Source organism: Psammomys obesus, unplaced genomic scaffold (assembly GCF_907164565.1).
Source record: "Psammomys obesus unplaced genomic scaffold, mPsaObe1.curated_primary_1811, whole genome shotgun sequence".
Lineage (NCBI taxonomy): Eukaryota > Metazoa > Chordata > Mammalia > Rodentia > Muridae > Psammomys > Psammomys obesus.
Window position 1 is genome coordinate 26,278,386 of NW_026596069.1, and position 22,411 is coordinate 26,300,796.

The 22,411-nt window shown below is 47.0% G+C and overlaps 2 protein-coding genes across 10 annotated transcripts in view; both read left to right on the forward strand.

Annotated features, from left to right (window-relative positions):
• The window catches only part of Atp5f1b (ATP synthase F1 subunit beta), a 6,400-nt gene extending 5,668 nt beyond the window's left edge, over window positions 1–732 (forward strand). The window contains exon 10 of the mRNA XM_055625793.1: window positions 490–732. Within this exon, the coding sequence (XP_055481768.1) occupies window positions 490–590 (101 nt within the window). The 3' untranslated portion in view covers window positions 591–732. The remainder of the gene's footprint in view (window positions 1–489) is intronic.
• Window positions 733–2,570: 1,838 nt separating this feature from the next.
• Baz2a (bromodomain adjacent to zinc finger domain 2A) overlaps window positions 2,571–22,411 on the forward strand; it is a 38,111-nt gene continuing 18,270 nt past the window's right edge. For 2 of the 9 annotated variants that reach the window (XM_055625783.1, XM_055625792.1), the window contains exons 1-3: window positions 7,202–7,286; window positions 19,226–19,363; window positions 20,888–21,481. In XM_055625783.1, coding sequence (XP_055481758.1) covers window positions 19,228–19,363; window positions 20,888–21,481 — 730 coding nt within the window. In that variant the 5' untranslated portion in view covers window positions 7,202–7,286; window positions 19,226–19,227. Of the gene's footprint in view, window positions 2,785–3,505; window positions 3,888–5,727; window positions 6,230–6,289; window positions 6,796–7,201; window positions 7,287–7,732; window positions 7,900–11,722; window positions 11,866–19,225; window positions 19,364–20,887; window positions 21,482–22,411 lie in introns of those variants that run through there. The other 7 variants (XM_055625784.1, XM_055625785.1, XM_055625789.1 and 4 more) reach the window with 7 other exon arrangements.

Consider the following 22,411-nt stretch of genomic DNA (forward strand, 5'->3'; position numbering starts at 1 on the left):
TGTGTGTGTGTGTGTGTGTGTGTGTGTGTGTGTGTGTGTGTGTGTGTTTTAAATTTTAAATGTGCATGTATGTACATGTAAGATCCCATGAGGGGTTAGATCCCTCTGGAACAGCCAGAAGATGTCGGGTCACTGGATTAGAGGTGGTTGTAAGCTACCATGCGGTGCTGGCAACTGAACTACATGTGTTCTCTGCAATAGCAGCACAAATTATGTGTTCTTGTCTACATCTTGTCTTATATTACACTTGGAAGGGTACAGGTGTGGTGCACACTGTTAGTCCCAGTATACCCAAGTACATCTCTGGGTTCTTGAGTTTCCGGACAGCCAGGAAACCCTGTCCCAAAAACAAAAAGTAAATTTCATTTTAAGTTTCCTTGCGTTATAAGGATTCATCAGTCTGACCAGTAGCTTCAGGTAGTGAGGTGGTTTTTGTACTGCAGAGTTGAAACAACTCAACTTCTTACTAACTGCATTTTCCCCCTATAGGTGACTATGACCATCTCCCAGAACAAGCCTTCTATATGGTGGGACCCATTGAAGAAGCTGTGGCAAAAGCTGACAAACTCGCCGAAGAGCATGCCTCATGAGGGGTTTCTCTTGCCAAACTTAGCACTCTGTACTGTCCTTTCCTTGTCTCTGCTGACAGCTCAGTTTTCTGTGTAGCACCACAGAAAGATGTGATGTTCTCTCTGAAGAGTATTTCGTTTTCAATAAAGTATATGCCCCTCATTTGTCTGTCTTGCTTCTGAAACAGCCTGCAATGCTGGTGAGAGAGGCCACATTTAGCATATGCTTGAAACAGGATTATCAAACAGATGCATTCATTGATGAAATTCTGTGGGTGATATGTAGTTTCCTGTGGCTTTTTTCCCCCCACGTATTTCAGCTTCCCTTTGTTTTTGAGTTTGCTGTTTAGTCCTGGGCTGTTCTCCATGATCCTGCTTCAGCTTTAAGTGCCAAGATTACAAGTAAACTCCACAATGCCCATTTCTACTCTAAGTAGTAGAATCGTTTTTGGTTAAAAGATAACTTTTTTTTTTTTTTAAGACAAAAGAGTCACTATGTAGCCTTGGCTAGCCTGTCCTGTATCTCCTTTATAGATGACACTGTCCTTCAACTTGGAACCTGCTTTTGCATCCCAAATGAGATTAAAGGCACACACATAATAATCTGGTGCAAGATCATTTTTAATGTGTACAAATTTTGCCAGAAACAGTAAGATGCCCTAGAACTGAAGCTACGCAAGTTTTGAGTCCTGCCAGGTGCAGTAGTGCTCATCTGTGATCCCAGCACTCAGGCTGAGGCAGGTGGATCTTGCTGAGTTCGAGGCCAGCCTGGTCTACAGAGCAAGTCCAGGGCAGCCAGGGCTACACAGAGAAACCCTGTCTCAAACTTTTGGGTCCCATGTGGGTAATTGTTGCTTTTTAAAGAGTTATATCAGGGAAAATAGGTTGGCTTATTCCAAGACTGGAATTAACTTTTCAGGATATGCTGAATATTTGTTACAAGTGAGGGTCTTCTGGGCCTTCTCTAGGACTCCATCCTAATACACTGCCTCCAGATATTTGAACAAGCCTAGACTTGCACGTTTGTATTTGAGGCTTCTGCAGAGTAAAAGAAAATAACGAGGTCTGCTAAGATCCCTTACGGAAATTTAGGAAGATTTAACAGTGTTACAGCGATAATTTTTACTATTGCTGTTGGGGCTATTGAACAAGAGTAGTTTCTCTTGCTAAGATGTGCACCTTAGTGCATTATACTAGGGCGTATTTTGTACCCTACAACGCGTTTGGGCCCAGCTAGTGGCCCCTTGTGGCAGCATCTGACACTACAAGAATGGAATCTCACCATTTTGAAATTATTACAGGCTATGTGCTAGAAAGTATTTCTGTCATCTAATGACTGTTTACAAATCAGCTGGAGCTTTTGTCCCAGGGAGGAGCCTGCATCTAAAGCTCCACCTCGCAAGGTTGTCCACATAGGGCAGAAGCTCCATGGGGACAGCTCAACTCCCAGTTCTGAGCCCCTGTGACCTGAAGGGCTCTGGGAGAGGCTCATGGGGTGGAGTAGTGGCCTCAGCTTCCTTCCATCTATGACGTCCTTGGTTCCAGTCCCTCTCGTCAGGATCTGGACAGAAGGTGGCGCCCCCGAGTCGCCTGTGCTTGGTAGTTTGCACTCGGACTTGGATTGTGGGAAATGCTGTTATGGGGGTGGGGACACCTCCAGATCCTGACTGGAGTAGATAAAACGCTGAAGGCCCAAGAGTACGGGTCACCTCTTTCTGCTTTGTCACCCAAATACAGTCTTGCAAACTGATATTCTAAAGGTCATTTGCATCCCGGTATGCACGTATTCTAGCATTTATCGAGAACCTTTCCCCTCTCGTTAGTTGCAACTCTACTTCATTATGCCTTATTGTCCTCTTTTACCACAGACCTGAAGAATTAAGATAGTTCTAACCTTCCTCCATATTTCTCCTGGGTCGGCCTTGTCCTTGCCTCCTCCCTCTCTCCACCCAGTGAAAGCCCCGCCCTTCCCTCCTCCCTCCCGCCCTAGTCTGTCATACAGGGACATCACCCTACAGCAGTTCAGGCTGTGTGGTTCGCAGGAAGCATACATTAGCTTTTTTGTTTTTTTTTTTGTTTTTTGTTTTTTTTTTGTTTTGTTTTCGAGTTCCCAGCTCACAGTTGGGGAGGATCTAACAGTAGCCTTCAAGTGAAGCGAGGCCCAAGGACAGTAAGACGCTAGGTCCTAATCTGGAGTCCTGCCAGCCTGACATGGGTAAGTGTGATAGCCGTCCCTGGGAAAGGCCTGAGGGATGCCTAGCTCCCTCCCTGGCTGACTCAGCAGGGGTGGGGCCTAACCTTTGCTCTTTTGGGGGGTGAAGGAGAGGAAATGGAGTGTGGGGGACACAGGGCTTGGCTGGTGAGGGGCTGAACATGAGACCCTCGCATTGGCAAGTTCCAGCTCTAAGGAAGAGCCTGGGGCTGTGTCTCATGTTAGGGCTTCCTTCCTCACCCGTGGGGCGCCCCTTACTCCCCATTTAAGCGGCTGAGATTCAAGAAGTATTTTACAGTCTTCATTACTCTTGGTCCTGTCGGAGATCCGTCTCCTCCACCTAGTTTCTCTCCAGCCTTTGAAACCCAGTCTTTCCTCCTCGCTGACCCTAACCCAACACCAGGTCAGGGCAGCATTAGCAGCTGCTTCCTGTTGCCCCAGAGGTTGCTGCAAGGGGTGGCGGTGGTGGGGGCCGCGGCCAAACTGAGCTATGAATAAAGCCGATTCTCACAGACCTGCATCAGCCTCACTACGCTGTTTGGATGGCCTCCACAATACCCAGGGGGTTGGAGGACAGGGAGCTTCTTGCCTTTGTGATTTCCTGATTCCAGATCTCCACAGCTCTAGTAGAGAGGGCCGGGAGAACGCGTGTTTACCTAGCAAGTTGCTTGCTGTGCACGGTCCCAACATGCTCGGCCTTGAGTTTCCTCTCCTGCTCCCCTAGGCCTCCTTGAAGCTCCGTGGCTCCCACTGTCTCCCTAGCCTCCTTTGTGAAAGTCTTGAGTGCCGGCAGGGAGAGCTCTTCAGGTACTCTGCAGTGCAATCCACCAACGTCCCCAACTACGTCGTAGAAGTTTCCGTCTTTTCTGCGTCCGGGATCCTTCCTGGTTCTGGCCCCTAGGAGACGCCACCCGCTCTCCCCTCCCCCAGCGGATCCACCGCCACCGCGGTCCCCGAGCGCTCGTCCTCACCCGCGCGGCTCCTGCCCCTTTAAGCGCCACCTCCCCCTCCACCGCCGCCGGCCTCGGGCTGGGGGAGGAGGCGCCGCCGCCGCCCGGCTTGGCCACCTGCGCCGCCGCCGCCGCCGCCGCCCGGCCCTGCTTCAGGTGAGGCTCGGCATCCCCTCCAGGCCCTGCGGCCGGGACGGGCGGGCGGAGCGACCCCGCAGCCGCCCCCTTCCCCTGAGATCCAGGGTCTGACCTTCCCTGCGCCGGCCGCCCTTCCTCGCTCCCCGCAGCGTCTCCTCGCCCGGTCCGCCCCTGTCCTCTGCGAGCGGGCATCCGGACGCTTCTCACGCCTCTCCGCCATCCTCTCCCGGGAACCCCGCCTGTTCCGGCCGGGGGGCTCCCCTCCCCCGCGCCCTCCTCGGTCTGGGTCTTGCCGCCTCGTCTCTGGAGCCAGTGCTTTCCCACGCCATCCTAACCCCAGTGGGAGGGGGAGTAACCGCCACCCAGCCACTGTCCCCGTCGTGAGGGCGGGAGGGACGGCGCACACTCCGGCCTCTGTCCGCCGGGCTTCGGTCACCCTTCAAGTTCAATTAAGTCCCACCCGGACCTTCGGCGTCCGAGTTTGGGGTCGGCCAGCACCGCCCACCGAGCCTCGGTGGGAAGGGCCCTGGGCCCGGCTTGGGATCGGCCCCTCCCCTAGGCCAGGCGCGGGGGACTGTCGCGCTGCGGGAACCTTGGGGTCCTCGCCTTTAGCGGCTGTTGCGGTAGGAAGGACCGGGGCTATGTTCCTAAGGGATTTGGGGTGCTGGGTAAGGCAGAGGAAGCCCGACCTTTTCCATTTCAGACCACCCCAGGAGAGAACGAGCCTCCGCTGTCTTATATGCCTACCGCGCAGCTTGTCCTTTGGGAAATTTGGAAACAAGACTAAATCTGACGGCCACAGGCCCGCTTGGAGAAGGGGAGGGGTTATAGTCTTTTCGGTGTGTTGTGAGGTAATCTAACCTTACCGAAATACATCGAGGTTGTTTTGCCCGAACCTGAGTGGCGAAAGGGACCAATGGGAGTAGTTACAGGACCGAGAGCCGTGGCTACGGTATGATCTGTCCAGTGAGTGAGCGGGAGGTCTTTACAGTTACGCTCCCTTTAATAGGGAATACTACCTCTGCTGAGCGTCTGGGGCCCCTGCATCCAGAATTAAGAGAATGGCTGTCAGGGTTTGTCTTACACTATTGAGTCAAAACTAAGGGTTCTGGGAAGGCACGGTGTGTCCGTGTTGGTGAGCCTGTGGTGCTGGGGTTGGATGCCATGAGTGTCTGGAAGGGGAAAGGGAAGGCACAACCAGGGTGTAGCTAGGATAGCTCTCCAAGCCCCAGCCATTTGCCTCCAGAGTGGCTGGAACTATGGCAGCTGACCCAGAGTCAAGGAGGTATGGCAGGGACATGGAGTTTGAGAAAGGGGGAACAGGTGCTCACCTCCCCCCTTCACTTCTCATCCTCTGGCTTGTTTTGAGGGAAGTTCAGTCTATTCCCCCAGATATTCCTCTCACAAGTTGCTGATAAAATAACCGTGTGCCCCTTTCTCTTTTTAGTAGCATTTTGAAGGGAGGCTTGTTGGATAACTAGCCACATTTTATGGGATTGAGCAATGTTTGGGGACATATGGGATCAGTCTGCCCTCTGTTGTCCAGATTTGGCACGGGGTGGGGGGGTCACAAGTGCTATGAGGACGCGGCACCTGGCAAAAACTAACCACTTACTTTTGGGGTGTTTTCCAGCCCAACCTTCTCTTTCACAGAGCAGGGAAGACCCCAGAGTAAATGGATAAAAATGATCGCAGCCCTTCTGGACCAAATGGGGGAAATGCATTGTGCCCTGTTTTTCTCTTTTAATCCCAAGTGGTCTTCTCCTCTACACCTTTCTCTGCGGGCTCAGGGCTGCTGGGTCAGGTCCTAGAGTTGGCCGGGAGACTAGGCCTGGGGCTCGGAAGGGGTGGGGATAGTGGGGCACAGGAGTAACCGGCTCTTCCGGAGTCGGCCGTGGGTGTGTGTGGGTGTGTGGTAGTGAAGCAAAGGGGCGTGGTCGGGGACGTCTGACTGGCGCAGGCTCCTCCCCTGCCTGCCCTGGCTCCTACCGGTTACCCCCTGGTTGGGAGGTAGGGTGATTTATCTGCTCCTTGGGCGGCGTAAGAGATAAGAGCTTTTCTCTACACCTGCCTCCTCCCCTTTCTGCCCTCCGGTGCCAGGTCCAACCTAGCCTTTTTTTTTTTTTTTTTAATTTATTTTAATTTGGGAGTTAGACATTCCTTAGCTTAAGTTAACTTCTCCTTTCTCCGGAAGGGAGAACTCCTTGTCCCTTGAGATTGGCCTCTGCTTAGGGCTTTGAGGTTAGTGAGCTGTTAGAATCGTGAGGTGTATCCTCCTCCCCCGCCAGACGACCTATAAATGTCCTTTTGTTTTTTCTAGACAAAGTTTCGCCGTGTAGCCGTGGTTAGCCTGGAACTCGGTATGTGGAGCGAGCCGGCCTTGGCCTTGCCCTCGCGGTGACCCTCCCATCTCTGCCTCTTCAGTGGAGGAAACGCACTGTGTTGAAATTAGAAATCCATTTTAACAGGGAAGAGAAAAGTTGTTTTTACCTGTCTCCTCCTTCCCTTTGATAATCTACTTACCTCAGTTGAGGGTGAGGAACCCCTTGGCTTCTGCTGTCCCACACGTTGGCTTTTCCATAGAGATCTTTCTTTTGAAGCCTGTCTGAACTACTTGGAATGATGGGTGGGGTATGTCTCCCACACTCAAAATCCCTCTGAAGTAAGGAAATCCAATTTGACTGCTGGATTTGACTCTACCATACTCTGTTTACACCCAGCTTTCCAATCTCTTGGCATCCTCCAAGACGAAAGGAATTTGCTGATATGTCCCAACAGCCAGCATCACCATGGTTTTTCTGTTGGTCTTCCTAGGTGTTCAGACTTAGCTTTGCATCGTTTATGCAATTGTTTGCATTGTAGAGTTACATTTCATTGAAACGAATGGGAATTATGAAACCAGAAACGTCTGAAATGTAAGGAAAGGGTATGGTGTTTATTTTCTAGTCATATTTCTAATGTATGACCTTGAACAAGTCAGTGAGCCTCTGTGGGTCTTAATTTCTTCAGGAAATGAGAAGTTGGAATTTTAAAAGATCAGTAAGCTGTAACTTCATATGACACTGTTTGCCATCTTCCCAAATGTGTCTCTACAATACACATTTAGGTGAAAGCCAAACTCTTAATTCTTTACGAGATTTTACATTGCAGTTCCCCAGAGAACACAGCTATGTAGCCTTGTTTGAACAGGTATGGGAACAGCAAATTCAACGTTTGGGACATTTTACTTGTTGGCTAGTTTTATCTTCTACCCTTTTGCCACATTTAGGCTAGAGTCGGGTCTTGACTGTAAGGAGCTGAGCCAGAGCTGAATCTCCTTTGCCCATGTGCAGGAATCTCTCCGATGTCCAAGGCCCTGCAGATGTCACCAGGAAAGTAGTGATCCAGGCAGGACCGGGTTGTCCCTACAGGAAATAGGTGAGTGGACTTGCCCTTCTCAGCATGCCTTTACCTGGTATAAATGGCTCCCTAACTATCAACTTCCTCTTTCTCACCACCCCGCTGAGGAAATAAACATCCCCGAAATTATCTTCCAGGCGTCTCCTGTCCCCTCACAGTTAAGAGAGCATCATCTGCCTTTGGTCCTAGAAATGTGCTCTAGTCTTTTAGGCTAACCCTGGGATATGGCTCGCCTTTCAGTTTGACCGGGGTGAAGCAAAACTACAAGCCCTCAGAGAGATGCCGGTGACGGTGACGCAGGGACCTGCGGTGTGGTACTCTGAGCGGCGCTAGGACCCAGATCCGGGTCTGGAGCGACGGGTCGGGCACTAGGACTCGGGCGCCGACGCCTCGGTGGGCGGCTCCTCCGGCCGCGGCGGCCCCGCCCTCTCGGGCTGCTCTCACTCCTCCCCCGCCGGCCATGTTGGCTCCGCTCAGGCCCCGCGGTTAAGCCGCGACCCCCTTCCCCCGGTCCCCGCACCCCGCACCCTTCTCTCCGCGCTCGTCTCCTCCCCGGCCGGCGCCCGGAGCCCGGCCATGTGACCTGCCCGTGCCCCGGGGAGAAGCGCCCCCGACCCCGCCGTCGCCTCAGGTCTGTAGGGTCTGTGGCCCGGGGCCGGAGCGCCGTCCCGGCGTCGTGGGAGCGCCGTCGTGGGGAGCGCCCCTGGGGCGGCGGCGGCTCCCGGCCGGCGGGGCTGGCTCCCCGCGGCCGGCGGGCCTCCGCTGCCGGAGAGCGGTCCCCTCGCGCCGGGATCCCCGGGCGGGGCTCCACCTCCCGGGCGGCGGGGCTGCGCGCGAGCAGGGACTGGCTGCGGGGTTCCCTGGGAGGGTTGAACCCGAGGTTTGTGCGGAGCGGGGTGTGGGCCGCGTTGAATGGAGGGCGAGGGATTTCCAGGGGTCGGAAGGTGACTCCGCGGTGGAAAGGCCTGGCGGGGCACAGTGCAGGCTCGGCTTGGGGCCCCCCGGGAGAATCCCCTGCTCTGGAGGTGGAGGGTGGTAGGACTCATAGTAGGCGTCTGGGTTTTTGCTTCAAGCCGAGAACTGAGGGGACGAATCAAGAGGGATTCCTTTCCAAGGAAATCCTCTCTAAAAGGGATCCCCGTTTCCGTAGCAGAAACGATGCTCTCGCACCATCCCTTTCTTTCCCAGCGTTCCCGACTTCCAGAAGTCATTGCCAATAGTAGGCATCCTTTGTGGAGCTTATTGGAGTGGGGGATTTGTATCCTTCGGGAGAGTGGGGGGGGATAGCTTCCACCACCTCCATCTGTACACAAACTGCCCCTCCCCCAGCCTCCCGCAGGAAGTGGCCGGGAAATGGCAGCTGTGCGTTCGATGCTGCGTCTCTTGTTTTGAAATGTCCATTTTAATCTGATTTGGTTTCATTTTCTCTGGCATTCTGGGCAGGCTTGGGCCTTGCGAGACGTATGGCCTGAGAGATCTTTCATTACACTTTTTCCCTGTAACATTTATTTGTCAACCAGCAGTCGACTACAGTTGACCCCATTGATCTTGATTCTGCTTTGTAGGACTGTCTTCTGGACCCTCCTCCCCCTGCCGCCCCAAGTTGGAGATCATAAAGAATCAAACTGAGTTATCACCAGAAGTGATCACCATTCAGTACAATCGATGCAGGGAGATTCAGTGTAGAAAGCTGCCAAGAGTACTTGGGATCTTTATGGAATCAATGGCTTTCTTGATCCTGCTTAATGTTTTTTTTTTTTTTAAGTATGACGGTTGCTTCATAGCAGAGCTTCTGTGCAAATAAGTTTACAAGGAGAAGGGGAAATGGGGAAGATGTATGTTTATGATTTGTATAAGTGGATGGGGACAGATGATTAGTCAGAGGGTTCAGCTTGTCCCTCAGTGGTCAGTCTCACTTAGGCCTCCAGGGAAACCTATTCGTTTACTTGGGTTCCTGGAACTTTTACCTTCTATAGAACTAAATGGGGGAATTTGCCATTATGACTTAATTCTTGTCTATAAAAGAACATTTCTTGAAGTGGGTTTTTTTTTTTCCTCTTGTGTGTGCCCGCATTTTTTTTTTTTTAATTATTATTTCTTTCTACTTTCTGTGTGTGGGAGTTTTGCCTGCATGTATGTCACGGGTGGGCCTACAAAAAACCTGAAGCAGGCTTCAAATCCCCTGGAACTGGGGTTAAAAGGTGGTTGTGGGTTCTAGGAATTGAACCCCAATCCTCTGGAAGAGCAGCTTTTAACTGCAGAAACCATCTCTCCAGCCCAAAATAATGTATTTTTATTATTTTTAATTATGGGCCTGCAGGGGCTAGAAAGATGGCTCAGTGGTTGAGAGCACTGGCTGCTCTTCCAGAAGATTGGGGCTTCAATTCCCAGCAGCCACATGGCTGCTCACAACTTAAGCAATTCCAGTTCCAGGGAATCCAACATTCTCCTGAAGACATGCATACAGGCAAAATGCGAGCGCACATAAAAAATTATTTTAAAAATATATGAGTGTGTGTATAGATGTGTGCTTGTGGGTACACAAGGCTCATGGAGGTCAGAGGGTCTGAACCAAACTGGGGGATCTTTTTTGTTTTGCTTTTTTGTTGTTTTCTTTTTGTTTTTCAAGACAGGGTTTCTCTGTGAAGCTGCAGCTGTCCTGGAACTTTAGACCAGGCTAGCCTTGAACATTATTATTATTATTTTTTTTATATTATATAATTTTTATTTTTGTTTTGAAACAGGGTTTCACTATATAGCCTTGTTTGTCTTAGAACTCCCTAAGTAGACCTGGCTGGCTTCAAACTCTGAGCGATCTGCCTACCTTAGCCACCTGAGGGCTGGGATTAAAAGGTATGCTATTGCACTGCAGAGACTTTTGTTTTGTTTTTTATGTATCAGCATGAGGCTAGCCTAGAACTTTTTGAAGTTTAGGTTGGCTTTGGGCTTAGAATAATTCTTCTGCCTTTTTTCCCCTCTCAAATGCAGAACAGAGTCCACTACCCTGTCACTGTGGGATGAATCTCCTTTTTTTTTTTTTTTTTTCTTTGAATTTCCCTATCCACCATCACCCCTAAGACAGTGTAGAACTCTAGGTAACCCTCGCTGCCCTGGAGTTCTCTATGTAGACCAGGCTGACCTCAGATTTACAGAGATGTGCCTGCCTCTGCCTCCCAAATTAAGGGATTAGGTGTGTGCCCCATTCCTGGCTAGATCCCATTTTGTTGGCTTTTGTTAGGGACAAGAGTTTAAATATTGAGAAATGAAATAAAAAGATCATTTGAACTACTCTGAAAGCTACATAAACCTGTCATTGAAATCATGATTTTTTTTTTCAGTCAGAAACTTGTCAGCTGCATATAAATCCATAGATTAAAGATGTAGCCTAGGAACAGGCATACATAATTTTTGTGAAAAAAAAAAAAAAGCATCTTTACAAAGTAAGATGGAATCATTGCTTTGATGGGTGGCTGATAATCCGAAACAATAAAATCAAGTGTGTCTGGCCTGGTGTCTCTGACATAGACTGGTAGATTCATCTGGTTTGTCTTCTGATGTAGATAGCACCGGGTATCAGGCATCTGGGTGATAGGAACTGTCTTATGTATGTGCTGGGAATTTAATTCAAGGTCTCACAGTGCTATGCTTTACTGTTTTAGTACTTGAAGGGCACATTTATTTGATGTAGTTATGTTTACCACAGGGTGTGGGTGGAAATTGGAGGACAACTTTAGGAGTCAGTTCAGTCCTATGCTGTGGGTTTTGAGGATTGAACTCAGATTTGGCAGCAAGTGCCTTAAATCACTAAGCCTCCTCACCAGCCCTACCACATTGATTAACTTCTCCTGTCTTTAACTGTTACTTACTTAAATTGGGACCTGGCAGAATAGTAAATTGATTTTTTTTTGGGGGGGGGGGTGTCAAAAAAGGGAAGCGATGTGGAAATAAATTATTGACAAGAGCACTGTTTTGTTTTTTTGAGATAGGGTTTCTCTGTGTAGCCCTAGCTGTTCTGGACTCAATATATAGACCAGGCTGGCCTTGAATTTACAGAGATCTATCTGCCTCTGCTTTCTGCTTTGCTGGGATTAAAGGTGAGCACCGCCACCACCCCACCTGTGTTCTATTTTTAAGCCTTTACCTGAAAAATCAGTGGTATAAATAGAGCTAGATGGGCTGACCTCAGCCTCTCAGAAGTCTCGAAGACTCTGAGGCTCATTTGGAAGTCTGTTGTACTGGAGTTAGGTGTGGCCAAGAGAGAAACGGTATCATCTTGATGGTAACCTTTTCTTTCACCTTTGAAGAAATCAATCCAAACTATTATATTCATATATTGTTAGATGTAAAGTTGTTAACTGATATAGTGGCTGGTCTTGTGTGTAAAGTGTAAAGTGAGACAGTAATGTGAGTTTTTAAAAAAATAATTTATTTAATTTTTATTTTATGTGCATTAGTGTGAAGGTGTCAGATCCCTTGGAATTGGCGTTACAGACAGTTGTGAGCAGCCATGTAGGTGCTGGGAATTGAACCTGGATACCTTTGGAAGAGCAGACAGCGCTCTTAACCACTGGGCCATCTCTCCAGCCCCCCAAGTAATGTGAGTTTTTATACTTTAGGACAGAGAAGGATTTTTCTGAGTCATTATGCTACCCCCCCCATCTTTGCAATAGGGTCTCAGGCTGGCTTTGTTATTTTGTTTGTGAGACAGGGTCTCTCTATGTAGCCCTGACTGTTCTGAAACTCTCAGTGTAGACTAGACAGGCCATCTGTCTCTGTTAAGGATGATATAGCTTACCTAGTGTGTCTAAGGCCTTGGGTTCAGTCCACAGCACTGTAGGAATAGAGAAGTCAAGAGGTTGGGGCCTTTCCTCCCCCTCGAGAGTATTGTATCTTGGGTTGGGGTGATAGGTCCATAAAGTGCTTTTTTTTTTTTTTTTTTTTTTTTGACAGGATGTCCAGTCTCTTGACTTAGACTACAGGATACACAGATCCAATTCCAACTCCAATTTTCTTTTCTTGAGATTCTGAGAATCAAAATAACCCCCTAAACTTTTTATTTATTTATTTATTTACCTATTCATTCTCTATTTACTTATTTACTTATTTATTTATTTATTGTGTGGGGGGGCATTGGATTGTGTGTGTGCCAGATTCATGCCTGGTTCCCTGGAACTGAAGTTAAGATGCTTGTGAGCTGCCATGTGGGTGCTGGGAATTGACCTGGGTCTTCTAGAAGAGCAACCAGTGCCCTTTAGCTTCACAGCAGTCTAGCTAGAGATCAAGATACTTTTCCAGAAAAAGACTCATTTTATTTTAACATATATATGTTTGTGGGTGTGTGTAGCCGAATTTTAATTCAGAACAGGGCTGCTCTGGCAAGAGATCACATGAAAAGACCTTCTAGGTCTTTGTGATCTGGCTGGAATACAAACACGCTTTTAATCCAGAAAACAGAGGCAAGCAGATCTGGGTTCAAGGCCAGCCTGGTATAGAGCAAGTTTCAGATAAAGAAAAGCGTAGGTCCAGGCGTGGTGGTATGTACCTTTAATCCCAATCAATGAAAGTAAAGTTAATTTGTAGAAGGAAGCACTCATGTTTTGAAAGTTGTGTCTAATTGAGTGACAGAAAAAGTGACAAAAATTTGACAGAATGGGATACGCCCAACTCTCACGAGAACAGCACAAGAAAGGGAAGCTATTTAAGATCAGTGTAGGAAGAGAGTTTTACTGAGACAGGTTGGAGAGAAAACAAGGTAAAGACAGAACAGAGAATGAGCCAGGAGATTAGAGCAGATTGCTGGAGTTAGTTTGAGGTCAAGCACAGCAATTCAGAGGCCGATAGAAAAGCCAGATTGAGTATTCAGCTGAGTTGAACCAGCCAACAAGAGCTCAGAAAGAGAAAGGGTGAGTTTATTCAGCAGTAAATCTCAGAGGCTGAAGACAGTCCAATCTAGATTAGATTGTATGGAGGCTAGACGTTTCCAGGACTAGGCCTAGGTTACCACTTGGAGGTAGTAAGCCTCTGAGACAATTATATCAGGCAAATAAGTTATTATTACAGGTATGTGCACATATGTGCAGGTGCCTGTGGAGATCAGAAGAACGTATCAGGCCCTTTAGAGATGGTGTTACAGTAGTTGTGAGCTGCCTGGGTTCTGGGAACTTAAGGTCTTCTACAAGATCAGCAAACATTTGTAACTGCTGAGCCATCTCTCTAGCCCTGTGGAGACAATTTTTTATTGTCTTTTGATGCAAGACCGTATGTTTGGTAGGGAAGTATATTCTACCAGGAAATATGATTCCTTTAGTTCCTTTTCTTTTTTTCTTAAAGATGTTCTTATGTAATCCAGACTGGCTTTGAATGCACCATGGATCCACAGATGACCTTGAACTTCTGAGCTTCTTGCCTCTATCTCCTAAGTGCTGGCATTACAGATGTGTACTTCAGTGCCAGTCTGGTGTATATGGGTTAGGAGTAGAGTCCAGGGTTTTGTGCATGCTAGGCAGGCACTACCAACTGAGGTACAGCCTCCCTTTTTAGTTAATGAATATTTAAAACCTATTCTGTTCTTTGAGTGTTCAATTAGGTTTCTTAGAACTTTAAATTTAGAACTAAGTTTATTGATTTGTTTGTTTGTTTGTTTGTTTGTTTGCTTTTTTGAGTCAGGGTTTCTCTGTGTAGCCTTGGCTGTCCTGGACTCCCTTTGGAGATCCCCTGCCTCTGCCTCCTGAGTGCTAGATTAAAGGCATGTGCCACCACCATGCCTGGCTAGTTTATTTACTTTTAAATATTACCAGTATTTCTTTATTCCTTTGCCTTACTTACAAGGAATAGCTAGCCAAGTCTGTTAAGGATGGTATAGCTCACCTCGTCTGTACAAGGTCGTAGGCTTAGTTCACAGAAGTATGGAGAGAAGTCAAGAGATTTGGGACCTTTCCTCCTGTAGGATATTTTAAAATAATACATTTTGTTTGTTTGTGAGACAGGTTTCTCTGGGTACCCCTAGCTGTTCTGGATCTCACTCTATAGAACAGGCTGGCCTCAAACTCAGAGATCTACCTGCCTCTGCTTCTCAAGTGCTGGGATTAAAGGCTACCACCATCCTGGCTATTATTAATATTATTTTTAGGCAGGATCTCTCTCTGTGTGTAACCCTGGCTGGCTTGGAACTCTCTGTGAAGCATAGACCAGTCTGACCTTCAGCTTTACAGAGCTTCAGCCTCTACCTGCCTCTGCTGTGACTGAGTGCTAGGACCAAAAGCAAGAGGACTAGTTAAGGACTTGAGTTGATCCCAGGTAAAAAGGCCAGGCAAGCATGTGGTATGTGCTTGTGATCCTAGCAGTGGGCAGGCAGGACTGGAAGATACTAGGGCTCATTGGCCAGCCAGTCTATCTAGATGGTGTATTTCAGGCTATTGAGGGATCCTGCCTCAAGGGAATACATGTGTACTGACACACAAACTTCAGCACTGACATTAAAAATTGAGAGCTGGATGTGGTGGTGGTGCTCACCCTTAATCCTAGCACTTACAGGCAGATCTTTGAGGCTAGTCTGGTCTCCATACTGAGTTTCACTATAGCCAAGGCTGTATAGTGAGAACCAGTCTCAAAAAGAAAGGAAGGAAGGAGGGAGGGAGAGAGAGAGAGAGGGAGGGAGGGAGGAAGAAGGAAGGAAGAAAGAGAGAGAGAGAAAGAAAGAAAGAAGAAAGAAAGTAAGTGGCTGGAGAGATCTCATGCATGCTGCCCTTGATGAGGACTGAGTTCAGTTTGTAGTACCTACCTCAGGCAGCTCACACTAGCCTGGAACTCCTTCTACCTCATTTAGAGCTCTAGTTTGAAATGAGGGAGGTTAAAGAGAAGACACTTTGAGAGAGATTAAGCCTCAGTGAGAACAAATTTAGGGGTCTGAGTCAGTTCCAGGAGAGGCTTGCTTAGGCTAGATAACAGGGCCTCCTTTAATATGGAACTCTAATGGATGAAGATGGTTTAGGCAAGGAGGAGGAGTTTTCACAGTGTGAATATAAAGATCACTGTTTCTGATGTCAGGAACTGAGAGCATCAGAAGCTTGGAACTTAACCCCAGGATGTGTGGGGTAAGATGGGGACAGCTTTTGTTTCTCAACCTTGATGCTTGTACCTTGGGTTACTTGTATAAGGCTGATCTCTGTTAAAGATGCTGAGAAACAGGGCTGTAGAGAAGATGGCTCAGTTGTTAGTGCCTACTGCTCTTGAAGAAGACTTGGAACCCAGTACCACATGGTGGGTCATGGCTCTCTCTAATTCCAGTTCCAGGGGTCCAGCACCTCATCTGACCCCAGAGGGCCCCTGCCTGTGTGTAGTGCGCGCACACACATGCGCTTAGATGCACAGGCATACAGTTATGTTGATATGCACCTGTAATCCCAGCATTTTCCAGGGTCTTATTATGTAGCCCTCGCTGGCCTGCAACTAGCCAAGTAAGTAGACCAAGGTAGTTCCAGACTCACAGAGATCCACCTCCCTCTGTCTTCCAAGTACTGGGATCAAAGGCAGTGCCACCACATCTGACATTTTCTTACATTCTTATACTGTGACATCTGAAATCAGGAGTTAAGTTGTATAAAGTTTGGCTACTTACTATAAGTAAGTCTCTTGTAGCATCTCCCATACCAGCAGTTTTTGAAAATACGGGCTTGGTGGTACATGACTTTAGTACCTGCCCTGGGAGGCAGATACAGGCATTTGGATCTCTGATTGTAAGATGAGCCAGGCTTACACATAGAAGCCTAGTCTCGGAAAGCTTTGTGTGTGTTTGAGAAAGAGCGGAGAGAGAGAGAGATGTATCTTCTAAGCTAGGTGTTGTGGCTCATTTATTTGATCCTAGTGTTTGGAAGGCAGAGGCAAATGGATCTCTGAGTCTACAGTTGTTCTAGGACAGCCAAAGCTACACAGAGAAAACCTGTCTCAAAAAAAAAAAAAAACAATTTTTTTTTTTTTTTTGAACTGTGTGTGTTTGTGTATGTAAAACTCTGAATAAGCTGCTGGGCATTGTGTGACTCCCAGGCTACTAGGGGCTACATAGTGAGACCTTGTCAAACAAACAAAACCAACATTTAGTACAAGGGCTTTTATATAGATTTTCTTGTTTAACCCTCACAAGCCCTAGAAGTGCATAAAATTTTTCTAAATGATTTGTCTAAGGTAAAAGAAGCCAGTGAGTAGTAGAGCTGAGATTTGAACCTAAGAGTCTGATCTCACTGTACAGCCCATAGCATGTATGTAGGAATGAAATGAGTGAGATGGCTGTGGGACCTGTGACCCTTGAGTTGGGGTAGGTGCCAAATAGCTTCTATTCTTTTTATATCTCTGATATCTTTGGGGTGTCTACTTCTTGTTAACAGTATGTAACCTGTAAAGTGGGACATGCTATTTTCTCAGAGTAACGAAGGGTAAGGTTCCGTGTAGATTCAACAACAACACCACAAAGAAGGGTGACCCATCTTTGAGGATATAATCCAGAGCACACAGGAAGAAAGATGTGTTTTTTTCCCCACATAACAATGTGTGGCCGCCTAAAACTGGAGGAGCGAGGGGAAAGTACAGGTCAAATGGAATTGGCTCTTCAGGCTTTCTTTCCAGGATTTCCAAAGTGAACTATTGCATGTTCTCTTTGCTCTTGTGTTTTAAGCTTTAGAAGTAGCGCATCCTAAAAACAAGGATTTAATTCTGTTGTTTTGTGTTTTTTGCTTAGGATTATTAACCACACGATGTGTTATTTTTCGGATCCTTGTTCTGAAGAATGCACTTTCCGTGTATTTGGGACATTCTGGAAGACTGTGGTCTTTCCTCTGTAGACTTGGATCTTTTCATGGATGCAGAGCAGATGAAGCCATTACTTGCTTTACACTTGATCTTAGCCAAAGAGCTGAGGCGTGGCTGCTATTTATTTTGGCATGTGTGTTCTGTATGGGGGTGCACAGGCACCATAATAGCCATGTAGAAGAGAGGAGTTGTTTCTCTCTTTCAACTATGTGGGTTCCAGGGATGAACTCAGGCTGTCTTGTCAGCTCTGTTTGTAATTTTAGAATAAAGCTGGGATACTGTATATGAGAGAGAAATTAGTACTGAAAACTTCCCAAGTTGAGCTTGCTGTCATATGCTAGTAATCTGAATACTTGGAAAGCTGAGGCAGGAGAGTTACTATGAGTGGAGGCTATTGTAGGATACAGGAAAGACTCAAAAAGCAAGCAAACAAACCCACCTCTTCCCACCTAATGTGCTCTTAAACAGGAGACAAACTGCTTTTATTTTTATTTCTTTTTGTTAGAATTGATTAAAGTAGTGACAGTGATAGTATTTAAACTATAAAACCTTAGGATTATCATGCCATGTGCTGTACAGGGTAAAGCTTCCTGCTGCTAAGCCTGAGGGCTGAGTTCAATCCCTGGGACTCACATGGTAGGAGAGACCTGGCAGGAATGCCATGACATGTGTGCCTACACACACATAAGCAAGCAGCTTGTGTGTGTGCGCGCGCACACACGTGTGCACATAAGCGTGTGGGCGTATATGTGTGTGTGCATGTAGTATGTTCCTACACTGTTCACACATACCTAGTAGCGTTTAATTTTCAGTATATAGCATATTCGTGCTGATTGCTTGCTTTGAAACAGGGCCTCACCGTGAAGTCCAGTCTGTCCTTGAACTTTGCTTGCCTTGGCCTCTTGAGTGCTAGGCTTGTAGACATGTGCAGGCAAATCTCACTGGTGTATGTGTATCTCTTGGTATATTTTTCTTTTTTCTTTTTTTTCTAAGAAAGGAACTTTTTTGTTATGTATTTTTATTTTATGTGCATTGGTGGTTTGCCTGCAGGTATGTGTATGTGAGAATGTCAGATTCTGGGGTTACAGACAGTTGTCAGCTGCCATGTAGGTGTTGGGATTTGAACTCAGGCCCTCTGGAAGAAGTCAGTGTTCCTAACAGCTGAGCCATCTCTCCTGCCCCATCATGTATTTTTATAATCAACTTTTAAAAAGACAATTAAAATACCACCTAGGTCTGCTTATTGCTTTATTTGTAGGAACTTGATAAAGAAAGCTTTATGACTTCCCAGTGTGCATGCTTTTAATCCCAGCACTCAGGAGGCAGAGGCAGGCAAGGCTAGCCTGCTTTACAGAGTGAGTTCTAGGACAGCCAGGGCTACTGAAACCCTGTCTCTGGGAAAAGAAAAAAAAAAAAAAAAGCTTTCAGTGTAAATGTTTCTATTTACATGTATTTATTCTAGTTTTATTTTATCACTTTACAGCCTGATCCCAGCCCCCTTCCTCTCTTCCCAAGTCCACCATTCCCACTGATTGGGAGGAAGGATTGAGGGAGCCAGAGGGGTCAAAGACACCACAAGATGACCTACAGCGTAAACTAACCCATGAGGGCTCACAGAGACTGAACCACCAACAAAAGAGCTTGCATGGGCCGGACATAGACCCCTAAACATTTGTACCAGATATATAGCATGATTATCATGTGGGAACCCTAACAACAGGAATAGGAACTATTTAACATAATTCAAAGCCAGCCTTCCTTCCTTCCTTCTTTCCTTCCTTCCTTCCTTCCTTCCTTCCTTTTATTTTTAATAGAAACAGATCTCTCACATTAGGTTAATGTGTACTAATATATCATAAATACCTAATTGGTCAAACTTTTCCAATAATTCTTAATTCTGCTTTCGTCCTTCCTATTAATCATCCAGGGCTTTATTTCTTAACATCCCTAGTGCTGCGTTTATAAAATGCGATGCCATGCTTGACTTACAGTTGGGTCTTTGTCCAGGTTAAGGGTATATTTTCTTCTTTTTCAACTTGCCCATTCTCCCAGTACCTACACTGAAAGGTAAGTAAAGGGAGGAGAGTGGACATGGCCTGCAGATGACAGTATAACCTTGTTTAATCAAGTATTTTTTCCTTTTCTCCCTCCTACAGAAATGGAGGCAAACGACCACTTTAACTTCACTGGCCTTCCCCCTGCACCAGCTGCCTCAGGACTGAAACCCTCTCCTTCTTCAGGGGAGGGCCTCTACACTAACGGGTCTCCCATGAACTTTGCCCAGCAAGGGAAAAGTGAGTGTGAAGACCTGGGGATGGAATAGGCATCTTCAGAGCAGGTTGATAGAGGAGATTGAGATATTTTAGGCTTACACAAATATTCCCACAACGTTTTGCTGGCAGGTAGTGGCAGGAAGTAAATCCATGGAACTAACTATTGGCCAGAGAGAAGCTGAGCTTCTGAGAACAAGCTTTAGGGGCTTATAGAAGCTGAGTTTTTTGTTTTGAGTCTAGATTGGAAAAGATAAAGAAAAAACATACAAGCTTTTCTATCTTAGCCTTTTGTTGGTCCTGTTCCCTGGCTCCTACTGTTCCTCCTGAGGGTATGGATCTACAGCAGGTAAAGCCCTCTGGGTAGCTGCTTTTAGGAGAACTTTGGACTAGGGGTGAGGAAGGTGGGTGAAGGTCGTAGTAAATATGCCTTTAACTTGTACAGTAGAGAAGGCCTACAGCGGAAGGCCAACAGCAGAAGGCCTGCGCTGCCTTTTGTCCTTGTGTGGAAGGTGGGTATGCAGTGCCTTCCCTAGAAATTTATAATTCCACATGAAAGTGTTGCTGTTGGGGTGGTTTTCTTTTTCTTTTTTTTTTTTTTTTTTTTTTTTTTTTTGTGGTAATGGCTTATTCTAGCCCAGGATGATTTTGAACTAGTGGCAGTCTTCCTATCTCAGTCTTCGGTCAGTTACCTTTCTAAATTTTCCAGGACTTCACGTCATTTTGCTTAGAAGTGGAATTTCATGTGTTTTCTCCTTAGCAGTAAAAGAGTTCTGACTTGCACTTGTTGCTGACTAACTTGTCACTTAGAGGACACTGGCAGATAAATACACCCCCCCCTTTTTTTTCTTCATTATTTTCCACACTTAAGTACCCACCCACTTGCTTCCAGTTTCTTTAGTATCTTGGTCCCTTTTATTGATGTCTGTTGCAAAGTCAAAGAAAGCAATTTTCTGAGCTGGATTCTTTCTGCAGCACTGGTCATGCAGATTTTTACCTACTGCATATCACCCTCCAGGGCCTGTGGGGAGGGGCTCACCCCAGCCTTCTGAGCTGGAATCTTGTCACTGTGGTGACCACAGATTCTATTCTTAGCCCAACACAAGGTTCTGGATCTGCTTGTGCCAGTTAAGTGGAGGCTGCCCCTTCTGGAGCTACTTTAGGCCCAAGTAGGCACGAAGGAAGGAGGCAGGAGAGCTCATTCCTGCCCTCCAAGGGAAGAGTTCCTGTAAGGAACGAGAGTGGGAAAGAATATAAGTCGCTGTAGGAAACTGCAGCTCCATGGGGTAAAGGCCTCGCAGCAGGGACAGCTGCTGCCCCAGCTCCTGCAGCACACTTGGGCGGTGCCCCGGACCCTTACCTTGAAGTCTGAGCACCAGCTGCTGAGTTTGCACAGCAACATCCAGCTTTAGTGTCCCCTTTGAGACCCAAAAGATAAATGCAATGAGGAGTCACCTTACTTGTGCTTTCAATGTGGTTAATTGAAGTTTATTTGGCAATATATTGCATGTGTATTTAAAACTGACCCTCTTCCATTTTTTCTGACAGGTTTGAATGGGGATGTGAATGTTAATGGCTTATCTACTGTATCTCACACTACTACTTCAGGGATTTTGAACTCTGCTCCCCACTCCTCCAGCACTTCACACCTCCATCACCCTAACGTGGCCTACGACTGTCTTTGGAACTACTCACAGTACCCATCTGCCAATCCTGGCAACAACCTCAAGGACCCTCCCCTTCTTTCTCAGTTCCCTGGGGGACAATACCCACTCAATGGTATCCTTGGGGGCAGCCGACAACCTTCGTCCCCAACCCACAACACTAATCTTCGAGCTGGGAGCCAAGAGTTCTGGGCCAATGGTACCCAGAGTCCCATGGGGCTTAACTTCGATTCACAGGAACTGTATGATTCTTTTCCTGATCAGAATTTTGAGGTGATGCCCAATGGACCCCCAAGTTTTTTCACCTCCCCACAGACTTCTCCAATGTTGGGATCTAGTATCCAGACCTTTGCACCTTCCCAGGATGTAGGCAGTGGGATCCATCCTGATGAGGCAGCAGACAAGGAGCTGACTTCAGTTGTGGCAGAAAATGGCACTGGCTTGGTAGGCAGCCTGGAGCTGGAGGAAGAGCAGCCAGGTATAGCTGGGCCTGTGCGCTGGGTGTGCAGAGGGGAAGTGGGATGGTTGGGGGACAGGGGCTTTTTGAGGTGAGGAAAACCTGTCTTTCTAGCTCTCTGTGGTTCAGGCTGATTTGCATGTTGGTGATTAGCAGAGCCAAGTGGCTGGTGTTTTTGTGGCAGCAGCACCAGCTTGAGTGGGAGTGCAAATTATTTCAAGCTCATGCAGAGCTGGCCTGGAGAGGGCAGGTGGGCGATGGGAGAACCTGCAACAGCCCAGACAGACACTGCATCAAGAAGGGCTTCTTAGACTGGGAATGTAGCTTATATAGCATGAATGAATGAGGCAGGTATCCTGACACATGCCTATAATCTCTGCACTTGGGAGGTGGAGGTAGAAGGAGTAGTTCAAGGTCAACCTGAGACACCTAAGACCCAGTCTCAAAAAAGGGTGGGTTGGAGGCTTCTGTTAAAATAGAGGAAATGGTTAGGACGTAAACAGTGAGGAATGAGGCCATGAGACTGTTTTAGTTGTGGCAGGATTAGGTACTGCTGAAGAGAGCTTAGCCTAGAAGTGACTGGCTTATGAATAGAGAAGAAAATGGGCAGAGTGCACCGCTGCTTGTCTGTTCAGATCCTTTATTTTTGGTTGTTAACCTCTTTTGTTTTCCTAAAAATAGATAAAAATTCTAGTTTGCAGTCAGTGCAAAGGTGACTACCCTATAAAAATAAAATATTTTTTCTGTTTCTCTTGTTGGGAAAAATAACTGAATAAGTACATGGTAGGGCGTCTTGTCTCAGGCCTTACTCTCTTTTACTCTTTGCCTGATGTATGATTTGTGTTAGCAATATATCTCTACTCCTTTAGATATCTGGACAGGATCTGTTTCCAGTATATAACCGGCAATAAATGTTGATTGGATTGAATGAATATATACATATATATATTA